Raw genomic sequence first — 14,522 nt, forward strand, 5'->3', positions numbered from 1 at the left:
AGGAACATGTTTCAGCACCAGACTTGGTAAAGTTATTGTTTTGTTTTCCAACCAAAACAATTCCATCACTCTATGCGCCTACTTGCCCCATTGCTAATTCAAAACAAAAACAAAACGGCAAATCCTGTTAGAAGTGATGAAGCACCAATAGATGGGATGGAGACAGACATCCCCAGCTTGGTGGCTGCTTCCCAGCTACTCTTAGTGTAAAGTAGTGCTCAGTTTTGGGATGCAATTGAAGGAAGAACTACAATGCAGAAGGTGGATTTCCAGATGTTGTAAGGGAAGAAAAGTAGTAACAAACTGATTTTCAGGTCGGAAGGGAATAGAAAAACACGAGAAACTTACCTCAGTAGGTACCTGGGGCAAGAAAAAAAGTTGAAGAAAAAAGCAAATGCAACTAGAACAACCCCTTGGGAAGAAAAGTAAAAGAAAGTGAAATAAAAGGAAAGGAAATAGAGATAAAATAAATTAAATTAACTCACTTTCTTCCTAGAATAGGTCCTGAGGCTGCTCGGGGCGGAGAAGACACGATCGCCTCCGCACCCGCAGCCTCCCCCTGCCGCAGCCTGTCTCCGCGGTAACGGCGGAGCCGACGCAGGGCAGCCGTTTGCCCGACCGCGGACAAACCGCCGCCAGCCGGGGCAAGAGAGGGCAGGGCTGGCCGGGCCGGCGGTGCTGCGCGGCGGCCCAGGGAGCGGTGTCGGGCTCGGTGCCCGGGGGACAGCCCCGCGGAGGAAAAGCATCCCCGCGGCGCCTCATCATGTCTCAGGCGTGAGTAGCGCGGGGCGCGGGGGCCAAGTGAGACGAGGGGACGCAGGTGCCCGGGCGAAATCCCAGTTTAGGAGGGGTAAAAAAACACACTAGCCCCTCCATATGCCTGCAGAGGAGAACACGGCCGTTACGAGCCGGTACAACGGGTGCTAGGCCCCTTTTCACCGGGCCCGGGCTGCGGCCTTTCCGTGGGCAGGGACACGGATCGGACAGCCAGAGGGGTGCATCGGTGCAGGGTGAGATTCAGCCCCACAGAGCACTGAAGTCACTTGTGCAGCATCTAGGCCATGTTAATACTATTCCTACTCAGACATTAGGCTATTTTCTGCTTGCAAAAAAAAAAAAAAAAAAAAAAAAAAAAAACAACTTTCTTTCGTCTCTTACAGACCGAAGTTTGCACATAGTATTTCTTTCTGTAATGAACTCCTCATGCTTTCAGCCTAGTACAAAGCTTTAAAAGCTTATTTGCAATAACCAGACATGGGTCATTGGCATTGGATCAAAGGGCCTGCAAGGAGTTGTACTCGTTCTTCCAGAAATATTACTAAGATACCAAGCCCCCGTATTAAGAAAGTATTGTTATTGCTGCACTACAAGGTTGGGAACCTAACTGAACATCTTTATTGACTTTATCCCTCAGTGTTTTGCTGTTTGCTGCCTCTAGGTCCAGTAGTCTGAAATCTGGGACACAGCCCAGTTTTGGGCAGCTCTTGTTCACATTTCTGAGCTAGATGTGGTTTGTTCAATAAATAATAGTACATTAGAGGGGAAAAAAACAACAAAACCAACCACCAAACAAACGGAAAACACCACCCTCAAGCAGTATTTGCTGCCTGCTGCTACTCTTCTGCACATTCAAGCTCTGACTCAAACCTGATGGTATTTGAACTGCTACCCCAGCAGGTTGGGAGCACAGCCACTACTGGCTTCTTACACATGGCCTTCTCCTCCTCTGGCATCAGTAATATCAGACTCAAAAGCCTCCTAATTCTTTTGCTTGGTGTCACCTTTCTGAACTCCAGCTCTTTGCCAGGTAAACTTCTCAACTATCTTTCCAGCCTCACAACTACAGCAGCTTCTTGTCACCACACTGGATTTTCTTTGCTCCGGCCTCAATGTATTTGCAGTCGCAGTCAGATGCCAGCACCAAATCAACAGCTTTCCAGACAGGCAGCTTCCTATTCCTTGCCTCTTGACTCAGGAGGGAAGAGTGAGCTGAGGAATAAAGAAAATCACCACCAAAAGCAGTGCAGAGACCAGCTGGGGGCTCAGTTCAAGGGCACACATCCAGTGCACCCTCCAAGAGCCCCAAGTTTGAGGAAGGCTTGGTTAGGTCCCTGGCTAATCCAGTGCAGGGACTGCCTGGCTTGTAGAATCATAGAATCAATAAGGTTGAAAAAGACCTCAGAGATCACCAAGTCCAACCTGTCACCCAGCACTTCATGACTAACTAAAACATGGCTTCAAGTGCCACATCCAATCTCCTCTTGAACATCTCCAGGGACGGTGACTCCACCACCTCTTTGGGCAGTGTATTCCAATGGCCAACAACTTTTTCTGTGAAGAGCTTTCTTCTCACCTCAAGCCTAAACTTCCCCAGGCACAGCTTGAGATTGTGTCCTTTTGTTCTGGTTTTCTGGGATCTGATGGAGTGAGTCCAGAGTGGACCAGAAAATCAGAGGACTGGAACACCTCTGCTGTAAGAATAGGCTGAGAGAGTTTGGGTTGCTCAGCCTAGAGAAGAGAGGACTCCAGAACGATCTTACTGCAGCCTTTCAGTACTTAAAAGCAGCCCATAAGAAAGATGGGGACAGTGTTTTTATCAAGGCCTCTTGTTACAGGATAAGGCGTGATGGCTTTAAACTAAAAGAGGGGAGATTTAGAGTAGGTAGAAGGAAGACATGTTTTCCACTGAGGGCAGTGAAACACTAGCACAGATTACCCACCTAGGTGGTAAACGTCCCTGGAATCATTCATGGTCAGGTTGGAGCAATCTGATCTAGTCGAAAATGTCCCTGCTCACTGCAGGGAAGTTGGACTAGATGACTTTCCAACCCAAAGCATTCTATGATTCTATGCCTTACACTGGTATAGTGACTCAGTTAAGGAAAGTTAAAAAAATAATGGATAATTACCTAAATTGCATTGTCTCAAAGGAAAAAGATAAAAAGGGAGGGGTGCCAAGACCCCGACAAAAGCAAACCACACCAAAACATCCCAAACCAAAACAACAAACTCCACAGAAGCAGTTTGACCTTTCCCAAGACAGTTATCTCAAAAGCTGTCATTCCTACTGAGTGTCTGAATGCTCTTATTTAAGATTGAGTAACACTGAAAGAATCGAATATAGTTGGCAACAGTTGAATATAGAGACAGGACTCTCTAACATTTCCTATGGCATTGCCAACAAATCCATGTAAGTGTGATACATATTTTGTCATATGTAAAAAAAAAAATCTATGAAGTTTTGTTTCAAACAAGGTAGTGGTGTTAGTAAGGGACTATAGTCTGACACTGACACTTCTTGGCTCACTTAACTATAATCACACTATGTCTGTGCACAGCTAAGCATTTATAGCTTGGCTAATCCAGTCCTTTGCAAACACAAGTCTGAATATACACTAGTTCATCAGCCACTGCATCTCTAGAGCTTGAGTTAAGCAATGGGCTGGATAGTTTTGTTTACTGTACTCTACACCTCAGTCAGTGTACCAGGTTTTCTGGACAGTTTGTGCTTTTCTTTGTTGGCCCAGGAACTGGGTTCAGGTTATCACCTGAGAATCTCAGCATTCTTTTAAAATATAAACCATTTTTTAACCCCAGGGGTGGGGGGTGGGGGAAGGTGAATTAAAAATGCTCCCAAACCATCAGGAAAATAAGAAGTACTAAATTCTTACCTAAATATAGATGGCTTTAAAGGTTTCACATCATGATTTTTCAGTGGTTGGGTCTGACAGTGCTGGCAAATCCATAAAAATTTGATCTTCATGTTTACTGTTGGCAGCCCTGTGCATTCCTCCCCAGCACAGAGCTGAGCTGCAATCAATGCCAGTAGTTATGAGATCAGAATGGGCTTTCCTTTTGTCCTAGGGTGTTGTGTTTTGCAAAGTACAACTGAGCTGGTTTTCAAGTAAGTTACCAAGGTTACCATTACATGGTTGTAGTAGTGAGGTTTATCCTGGCTGTGTACCATAAATAATGCCAAAATAAAAACATTTTTAAAGCCATTCGACAAACACGTCTTATAAGAGACTTCCTTACTTGAAGGCAGTCTGCAATGAAATAATAATGCTTGGGGTTTATGATGAAGAACTTGGCTACTTTGGGCAAAAATATTTTATGGGACACCACTTTATGTGGCTAGGAGTAGGGGGCTGGCTGCATGTCTTGCTATGTCACATGGAAGACAGACTCCATCCTTCAAGGAGGTTAGCACAGCAGTAAGTCCCAGCTGAGGCTGTAATACTGATTTTTCAGTACTTGTACAGTCACATCCGGTGTACTGTGTGCTACACAGCCCATAGCTTTTTCTGAGCTTGAGGTAAACAGCTGCTTTTTAGACATGTGGAAGAACAGCTGCTCCACACAGAGGAATCACTTGCATCTCGTGCAGCCATTTGGACGTGCTGGACATACTAAGAGTGTGCACAGAGCAGTTGTCTTGTGTGCACCACAAGTCAGAGCGGTCAAACAGGCAACTTTTGCAGCACAGAGTCACACTGCACACAATTGGTGTGGCTGGGATCTCAGTATTTCCAGTCAGTTTATGAGGCATGGTCACCATCCTCAGGGACCTGTGGTTTTAGGAGAAATGCAGTCTTTAACTAATGGAAGCGTGTCATTCCCCTGCTTTAGTAAGCTTTGTATCAGGACAGAGACAGACACTCAGAAAGTGCTGAACTATATTCTGTTAGGGTCAGTAAGCTCCAGCAGGCAGCTAAAACAAAAACCAGCATGTCCAGGTATGCTTGACGTTTTCTAAGGACAGTTGTGCTCCAAACAGAGCATACCCATTACACTGGCTGAAGGGTTGATTAAGAAGTGCTGGAGGTGTCACACTTCCTAAAGTGCTCAAACCTCAGCATTTGCATGCAGAGGTACATTCTGTTCCAGACATTAAACAAGACATTTACATAGATGTTTTTGCATTTATATTTTCCTTCTGTGTTTCCTCTTCTGTTATGAATATGTTAAACATTTACTTGACCTGTAAGATCCTGACCAGTGATTTCTTAACTTGCCCGAATGCTCCTAGTCCAGAACACATTCAAAGCCAAGTCTTGGCACTGCTGCCATTTGTACCAGGTTGTAATCGGCTACAAGACATTTGCCACTGCCACCAAGGAGCTTTAAAGAATCAAAAAGCTTTAAAATTTAATCTCATGTCACAAATAGACCTTAAAGTAATTCAGTGATAAAATATTTGATTTAAGACAAGATCTTCAGCATCTCCCTGTCTGTTTCTGACAGAGGCAACCAAAAGAGAGCTCTGTATATTACATCCCCAGAGCTCAATTAAAGAAGATCAAGGTTGCAAAACCAAACGTAAGAAAATGTCAGTGCAACTTTTAATCCCCTCTTCTCCCCCTTACACATGGCTGCAACATGATGCAGTTTCTTCTGTTGTGATCACATCCTATTTTCTTCCCATGGGGCCCCAGCCTCATTCAGCGTTGGGCTGCTGCTGAATATTTCATTTTATCCCCTCATTCAGCTTGTGGCCCCAGGCCATGTTCTTCAAATTCCATCCAAACGCCACAATTATTAGCTTCCTCCTGGGCATTCCTAGCATGTTCTCTCTTATACATCTCCCAGGCATTCATGGATTCATCTTTGCCCCTCTTTCCACCTCTGGTGAGCATTAGTGTGTCATTCTGCTCATGTTAAAGCAGGAAAGCAGAGACAGAATCAGAATGATCACAACTAAGACTCAAAGCTGCAACTCCCTCCTGTGCCTCCCTTCATCCTTAATGAGCAGGTAGGGAAAGATCTTGTGCATTACTCATACATTGTCTCCTTTGGGAAAAACCATTGTCGGTGGAAATATCCCAGCAGCACTTGTGCTAAAAATCAGTGAAAGAAAAGGTTACAGTTTTCAAGAAACTGATTGTTAACTTTGAGCTTAAGGCCTCCTGATCCTACCAGAGGCAGGGCAGCACCCAAGACGCAGAATTTATGCTTCATGCAAGCAACTATAGGCAGCTGGATGGGAAATTGCTGTTTTCCTTTTCTAAGGGAAGGGGGGAGAAAAATAAGGATGCACATAAGGTGGTTAATGCAGAAATACACTTCATTACCACACCCAGTAAAATGTGGTGTAAGCAAATGCTGCTTGGAGCTTGAATAGGTAGGATCTTTTCAGCTCTGGCCTATTTCTGGCTACGCATCTCTCCACAGCAAGCTCACTGATGTATCAGATATAGTATCTGATGGAACAGTACTGCACAGTAATTGGATATAAGTTACCAAAGCTCTCCTTGGCCATCCTTCCATATTTCCCTGACCAGAAGGAATACTGCTTGCAAGGGATGGCTGCTGTTCTCCTTATCTCAAAGGGAGGGAGAGCCTCTGTCTGTCAGGAGCTGTAGCCTGGCAGAAGGATGGCCCCTGGATCATGCTACAGGAAATCACAGCCTAGAATAATGTCTCCTCCACCTTAGTCATAGAACCAGAGATTTGTTTCTGTTGGAAAAGATCTCTAAGGCTGAGTCCAACCATCAACCTAATACCTCTATGACCACTAAACCATGTCCCACAGTGCCACTTCTACACGTTTTTTGAACATCTCCAGGGATGGTGACACCACCACTTCCCTGAGCAACCCATTCAAATGCCTGAGCAATCACTGCAATATCCTCCTGTGAGAAAACAGCTACGTTTCCAGTTAGCATTGTGAGTGTGGCTAGAGCAGGTGCCTGAGACTGGCTGAGGTGCAGTGTTGCCACTGCTGCTGAGTGAAACCTTCCCTGCAGTTTTCCCATTACATTTATACTACAAAAAACTTTTATCCCCTATTCACCTTACATCATAGTACCAAAGACTGAAATTGGAGATGACAGAAGCATAAAGTTATTTCCATTAACAATGCCAGCAGGCTGTGTGTTTTCTTGCCCTGTCACAACCAAAGCCTACTGAAATTTATCCTTTATTTTCCCCAAATGCTTCAAACTCTCTAAAACATCATGGCCAGAGCAAGCATGCCTAAAAAGTCATCTGGCAGCATTACATTCACACCAGTGAAGAAATTTGGCATGATTGTAAGCCTGATCTCATTTTAGGAGTAAAGTAGGCCTGATCGAGCTCAGAACTATGAGTCTGCACTGCTCCAGACTGCAGGCTAAAGGCTTTTAAAGCAGGACTCGATTCAGAGAACCTTTCAGTCAATTTGTTTGTGACATAAGGCCACCCTGATCTCTGTTTCTGTTTGCACCTCTCCACCCTTCAGACAGTCTTGTCTATAATAAGACAAAGCGGGGGGTGGGGGGTGGGGGGTGGGGGTGTGAGAAATTAAGAGAGGGCTACTTCTATATTACATTTATCCCTACAATCATCATGTGATACCTGATCAGGTTGTAGTGGGGGAACCGGTATCTCTGCTGACCTGAACAAACCAGCAGTCAATTTAAGTCTGGTATTTTTCAGAAAGAAAAGAATTAAAAAGAAAAGCATTTGTGCAAGCCCCTTTTCCTCTCAGGGCCTCACTTTCCCCTCCCAACCTTTGTCTCTTGTTTCTTTATTTTACAGAGGCTGCAGGGCAGGGTTTCCCTCCCCCGTGTTTGCCCAGGGCTTAGCACAATGGCTGACCTGTCAAGCCCCGAGTATCTAGAGGAGACCCCAAGGTCTGGCCCCTGTATGCACTTCCTTGTTGCAAGACCCATGTCTCAGTCTCCTCTCATCTGCTCCATGACTGTTGCCTTGATCTGCACGGTGGGGAATACATGCTGAGCAACTTGAGCCTGCAGGAGCCCTGCTCCAGCACACAGATCCCTGCTGCAGCCCAGCTCCACATATCCTTCCACTCAGAAGCCCTGCTGGTGCTTTCTCCATTTCCTGTTACATGGCCCAACACAGCCCAATCTTATCTTCTGAGCAATAGGAAAGTGTAGGTAGTTTGTAGTGGCAGTATAGATGCTTCAAAAATGGTTTTAAACACATATGATTTAGTGCTCATTCAATCAAACAGGAATTTCCATATTAGGTGAAGAGAGCTGGGCCAAGTCCAAGTCAAATGGTTTCCCTTCCGTGCCCTTACATGTGTCCCACAATCAGAAAAACCCGTGTGTCCCACCATCAGAAAAACCCGTGTGTCCCATGCAATACTGTGCTGCATTTATGTGGTTGGCATGTGAAAGTGTGAGGTATTTCTGTCCTCAGAGGACAGCCCAGGAAAACCAGGCATCAAAGAAGCCTGGGTTCAGCCCACAGAAAATCCAGAGACAGAAACAGCTTGGAGTGCAAAGCATGTCATGCCCTGGAATAACAGTAGTAGTGTCCCCTTTGACAGCTAAATAAGAACACCGAGACGCTTCAGGGGAAGGAAAGAAAAAACACACACACAAAGGTAAGCCTACTGATGCCAGATTCCGCTGCTGGCTCAAGAGTGGTCTGAGGGACAGTTTGCATGCTCAGCACAAATCCTTCCAAAAAAAAAGTCTCAAAAACCAGTTCAGGCACAAGTAAGTGAGCTAGCCTCAGTTGTACTCAAAACTGACACCTTAGTGTTAGAAGAGATAGGTCAAGCAAACATGCAGAGTTAGAGAGCCCTGGAATATTAAAATGAGGCTCTGTATAATCTGGCAGGATTTTTAACATCTCTTTATAATTCAAGCAGAAAAAAACATATTTCTAAGCTCCACTCTAAATAAGCAGAGAAGGCTTTATCTCAAGCAATAATAGTGGGATTCAAACTGGAAGACATGCTATGGCAAAATAACTTAAGCCCTTGTTCCAGCCTCCATTTCTACTTTGTGGGAATGAAGAGAGAAAAAAAAGAGACATCAGTTAAGGAGGTAAAGCCTTGACCTTCCCTCCAAGCTGCAAGCTGCCAGAACGCACTCTGGGGGCTATGGAGTTAAGCCACTTCACGTGTTTTTATCTCATCCCATTACAACATTGCTTATTTTCCCCATAACACTCCTATTTTGTAGTTGCTATGACAATTTGCAGCATTAGTTAGTTACACTGCTGTACACATACAGTGACTGAGAGACACATTTCTTTCTTTTCCAGGATTTAATAATCTTATGCCACAAGTGAGAAAATCATGCTCAGTGCTTCTGGTTACGTGCACTAGTAGGCTAGTTAGATGCTCTAATCAATCTAATTCTGATACAATATCATCCTCAGGCATGGATACAGCTCACAACCTACTTGTTACAGAACAGCAACAAGCCTATAAATGAACTAGTAACAGTAAATAAAATGCTAGTGCACTCAAGGCTGTGCTGCACTCACCCTTCAGTGTGTGGAAGCAATTTTGGAGGAGCTTACAACTCAGTGCAAAGGGAAACTCAGAAAGCAGGCAAAAAAATCAAATAAGGGCAGGCAAGGAGAATCAGTCCTGTCCTTTGCTTTTAACATGTAACTTTGAAGACATGCATTACTCCTGACTACTTTTGAACATGTTTGTCTCCAAAACTCATCAGGAATACAGCTGCTCTGCCAAGTCCCCCAGAAAGGCCTATAAACACCAAGCACACATGATTCTTCAAACTAGTTCAGAAGGGTTCCCATTTGGATGCTAGTACAACCTGAAATAATTATGTTAAGCCTGTTTTGGGGAAGGGAAACAAATGGCTGTTCATATGTCCTCTAATTTCTAATCAGGGTGAACCAAAGAAACACTCAAATCGTGTTTCTGCTTGCACTGTCCAGTTATCAAGTATCTGCTGTTTCCCATCACATGCCTAAACAAATTTCAGCTCTAGGGTTAGGTCCCCCCAAGGTGTCAGTCACACTGATCACCACAGATACACAGGAGTTACAACTTTATCACAGCTGAAAATTCAGCCATTCCACATCAGTCTTTTCCTTTAATATTAGTTTTCCAGTGGGCCTGTCCCTTTTTTTCCTATCGTTTACACAGAGCATCACTGCTACAAAGCCTCCAAACATACCACAATATCCATAGTCTTAACATCTGACCCACACCAACGTGCTTACAATCATCTTAATGCTTATCTGATAAACTAATGCTTTATGGAAGCAATTATGTTCCATCTATATTGCATTATGTTAATATCCTCTGAAGGGGTAGAGCACGCCATCCCCCTCCTTTCTATAAAAGTCATTCAAAATATAAAAAGAATGGATATTAGCTGGCTCAGCAGGAGGAACCACTTGACATTCCTCAGTCAGAGGAGGCAGAAAGGGAGATTATTGCAAATTGGAGTGGACAGTCATGGCGTCCGTTCTCGTTGTGGTATAAGCTGTTGTCTCCCTTCAAGAACCTGCATTCGAAACACTCTGGCCCAAGGATATCCACCGTTCATTAATCAGCAGCACAACTGTAGGGACAACCCACAGGGCTTCCTCAAAGATTTATAGCCTCCCCACTATTAAATGGGCTGTAAGTAGGCACAGCTAAGCAAGTACAATACCACGTTGTTTCCTTCTGTGCTGGAGCGCCTCATGAACCTCACACCGGTACATGTTCTTCCACATTCTGACTTCAGAGAAAGCATAGAAAACTCTTATTGAACAGAGCTGTTAGGTCAAAGCTAAGGCTGGTCTTGTTTGTGCCAGCCTTCTCAACTCTGATGGTTTTATTTTGTTTATCTCCTGCACCTGGGTTAATTGCTGCAATTGAGAGACTCAGTGGTGCAATGGGATGTAAATGAAGTACGAATAAAGGGAGGCGAAAATCCTGGGTGGGCTACGGAGACATTAGGAAAAGCAAGACCAGCTGCATCCTGCAGAAACCCAGGTCAGCTGGAAAGTAAAATACGCACTTTTAAAAGTGCAAATTCAATAGAAGGGTTCAGATTGTTGGTCTTTTTGCTGACTGCTTCAGGGAGTCCCAACAGCCCTGTCAGCATCCTGGATATGCAGCACACACCCTGTGCTTTGTACACTTGTGGGCTGGCATTTGTCCTGTTCACCCTACTAGTCTCTCTTTCAGCACAAGCCTCAGGTCATTCTGTACTCTGAGATTGGGAATGATAAAATCCACTGACAAAGCTCCAATTTAGGCATTTATTATCAAGCACAAGCAATGTTAACAGCCCAGCTTGCTTGTCAGAATAAATACACCACCACTCCCTCAATGCTGCTCAGACCAGAAAGAGCTGATCTGGAGTTCACTCATCAAATTGAGGCAGGGCCTTTTACTGTATTCATCCTTCTTTAAGAGGCTTTAGAAAAAGCAAGCAATAGCTTCGTTAAGCACATGGATGGGTCTGGATTGCACCATTTAAGCAAATGACCTTTCTTTCTAGGTCTAAGAAACAGAAGTCAGTTTTCCCTGTCACCACAGCCCAGTTCTCCCCTCCTCTTGCAAATCTGACAGCTTTTTCTCTCAGCATAAGTGAATCTCAGTGCAGAAGTTTCTTAGCTCTGCTAGTTGAGAAGCATTTGTAAAGACAAAAGACTTTCTGATACCTGTCACTCCTGAAATTTAGTCTCCACCTGGAAAAGAGGTGCAAAGTAGAATGGGACCCTAAAAGGGGTTTTCACTACCATAAATATTAGCACCTTCCAGTGACAAACCTGCCATGTGTGCTCTTCTCTGAATAAAAGCCTCATTGCCCAGAGTCCATTTTTTGCTCCTCTATGATTTCCCCTGATACCCTGCACTGATCTGCTTTTCCCATGAAAAGCCACTGAGAGCTACTCCATGCTCTCATCAGACCTCTGCCTATCCCTTCCAAAAATACCAAATAAACAGCATTATCACATCTGAAAAATGAGGCTGTCCTTAGGTGACATATTCCATGTCACATAATCCCCTAGTTGCTGGACTAGATGTTCAGCGATCCCTTGGAGTGCAACAGTTACTACCGTAGAAATAAATTCTTTTCCTCACTTCATGTTTGAAACAGCACCCACAGCTATGCTTCAGTGCGGGCACTGATACAGCCCTTACCCTACAATTAGCTCCAAGCAACTATTTCAGAAAGTCAGAAAAGCAACACATGCTTTTCAAACATCAATTTAGTCCTTATCCCAAACACAGACCTAAAATAGATCTTCCCCCATCATCAGGGTGTTGTGGGGAGATACCTTTTCTATTAGGTCATTTGGCATAACTGAACAAAACCCACAACCCTATCCAGTGTTTAAGCAAATGTTAAGAATTAAGTTGAAAAGTTTAACTTTTAAGTTAAATAAATGACCTTTAAGATTCCTAGTTTTAAAACACCCAAGAAAAGGAATTTTTGCTAATGTGTTTTGTTGTTTTTTGGTTGGTTTTTTTTTAGTACCTTGTAGTTAAAATGTCTTTATAGATACAGAGGCTCACATTTCCAGGCTTTTTTTGAGGAATCCACACATATAGAGCCCTGGCCTCGTTGCGTGCTAACTCTTGCTTTCATGTCATGTTAACACAGTCTCTTCTTTTTAATTAGCGCTTACAATAAGATGTGGGAAGATGCCCAGAAAGACCTCGACATCCAGCTCCAGAAAGAAAGAGAAGAGTTCCTCCAGCCAGAGAATGACCACGAGAAAGTATTTAAGATGTTAACCACTTCTTACATCAAATACATGCAGATCTTCCGCAGCTTGGAAATGGCCCACGACCAACTCATGCACCAGCAGAAACGGGCAGTGATTCGGCAAGTGCTAGATGGAGTTATGGGCCGGATCCTGGAGATCAAAAAAGAGATGGTGGAGCTGGAGAACTCGGAGTTTCATTATGTGGATAATATCCTGGTAGATCTAAAGCTTCTCCCGGTAGGTCTACCTCTTTGTGAGCAAATTCATAGGAGCTTTGCCTGTGCTGTATTTGGAGGACAGTCACACATACTTGCAGCCTGTGAAGTTCCAATGAGTGTTTTAGCTTCCTATACATTTACTAGTGTACTGGCAGATCAGTACTATGGCATTTTTTAAAAGATGATAGTATATTTGACCTATGTTCAGCATTAGATAGTGGAGCAATATTTTAAAAGCTTACCTGCTTCATCAGGATGTTCCTTTTTGGCTTCTTTATATCAGCACAGGCTCTATGAATCATTCAGTTGCAGATGCCCTAGCATGAAGCTGTGTTAGCTTAGACAGTTTCACAGCTACAGTCAGCAGCTTGACTCTGCCTGATTTTAATGCGGGATTAGATTGAAGATAGGCAAGTGATATTAAGGTACAACCAGCTTCAATGTGCCCTTAAGAATCATAGAATCATTTTGCTTAGAAGAGACCATTAAGATCATCAAGTCCAACTGTTAATCCAGCACTTCCAAGTCACCAATAAACCGTATTCCTCAGCACCACATCTATATGTCTTTTAAATACCTCCAGGAATGGTGACTCCACAGCTGCCCTGGGCACCCTGTTTCAGTGCCTGACAATCCTTTTGGTGAATAAATTTTTCCTAATGTCCAATTTTAACCTCCCCTGACAACTTGAGGCTACTTTCCCTTGTTACTTAAAAGAAGAAACTAACCTCCACCTCACTACAATGACCTTTCAGGTAGTTATAGAGAGCAATAAAGTCTCCCCTCAGCCTCCTTTTCTGCAAGCTAAACAACCACAATTGCCTGAGGTGCTCCTCAAAAAACTTGTGCTCCAGACCTTTCACCAGCTATGCTGCCCTGCTATGGACACACTCCAGTACCTCCGTGTCCTTCACATACTGAATACAGTATTAGAGGTGCAGCATCAACAGTGCTGAGTACAGGGACACAATCACTTCCCTGACACAAGCCAGGATGCTGTTGGCCTTTGTGTCACTGTGAATCAGTCTGACTTCAGGCCTCTTTTGGCGATCACAGGTAGCTAAAAACTGCAGAGTCTGATCTACTGTTTCACAGTGTAACAAAGTAGTAAAACAAGAAATCTGAGACAAGTCTCCTTTTGTCAAAAAGACAGGAGTTAGGAGCAGGTTCAACGTTCAGAGTTCAGGAACGTCTGATGTAAAAGCAGCCCCCTGACAGTCTGTCCCCTAAACCAGATGAACATTGCCACCAGCCAAGTCCTGAAGCTGTCCCCTAAAAGCAGCATGAAGAATTAGCAGCAAAAGGCTGGTTACTTCTCTCGCAGACAGCTCCACCTATTGTCAAATTCGGGTACCGCGCCTTTCCTAAAGAATTAAAACAAAGTTGGCGTTTATATCACTGCTTCCCCCCCGCCCCGGATCCCAGTAACGACGTGAGATAAATTGCCTTATATCATTATAGCGTTATTCTGAGATTTGAAAACGCGTTTCTGTTTGCAATTGCACAAGTATCCCACTCTGCAAATTTAAGATAGTAATTGCCATGAATTTTCACCAGCGCTTTACCTCCTACATTAATCACAGCAGAGAATTATATTAAACAATGAGAAGGCATACTAGAGAGTATAAACACATCTCCGGGGAAAGTGATCCTTCTAATCATATTTTCGATTCATTAAACACTGCTATTTTCATGACTTAGCAGTAAATCCACCTGCAGCAAAAAGTTGGCAAGTCTGAAAAGCTGTGCTTGACATCTATTAAAAAACAAGCATAAATTCAAATTCCTGCACCACGCCTTAAAGTTAAGAAGGTATGACATACCTATCTTCTACCAAAAAAAATAAATCACTGAAGAGATTCCAGGCTTTTTCAAATA

At 43.8% G+C, this 14,522-nt stretch overlaps 1 protein-coding gene across 3 annotated transcripts in view; it reads left to right on the forward strand.

Annotated features, from left to right (window-relative positions):
- The first annotated feature begins 519 nt into the window (after positions 1-519).
- IQCA1 (IQ motif containing with AAA domain 1) overlaps positions 520-14,522 on the forward strand; it is a 122,390-nt gene continuing 108,387 nt past the window's right edge. For all 3 annotated transcript variants that reach the window (XM_068138066.1, XM_068138067.1, XM_068138068.1), the window contains exons 1-2: positions 520-774; positions 12,339-12,663. In XM_068138066.1, coding sequence (XP_067994167.1) covers positions 764-774; positions 12,339-12,663 — 336 coding nt within the window. In that variant the 5' untranslated portion in view covers positions 520-763. The remainder of the gene's footprint in view (positions 775-12,338; positions 12,664-14,522) is intronic.

This window comes from Melanerpes formicivorus, unplaced genomic scaffold (genome assembly GCF_026170545.1).
Source record: "Melanerpes formicivorus ecotype bairdi unplaced genomic scaffold, bMelFor1.0.p_v2 SCAF_5, whole genome shotgun sequence".
NCBI lineage: Eukaryota > Metazoa > Chordata > Aves > Piciformes > Picidae > Melanerpes > Melanerpes formicivorus.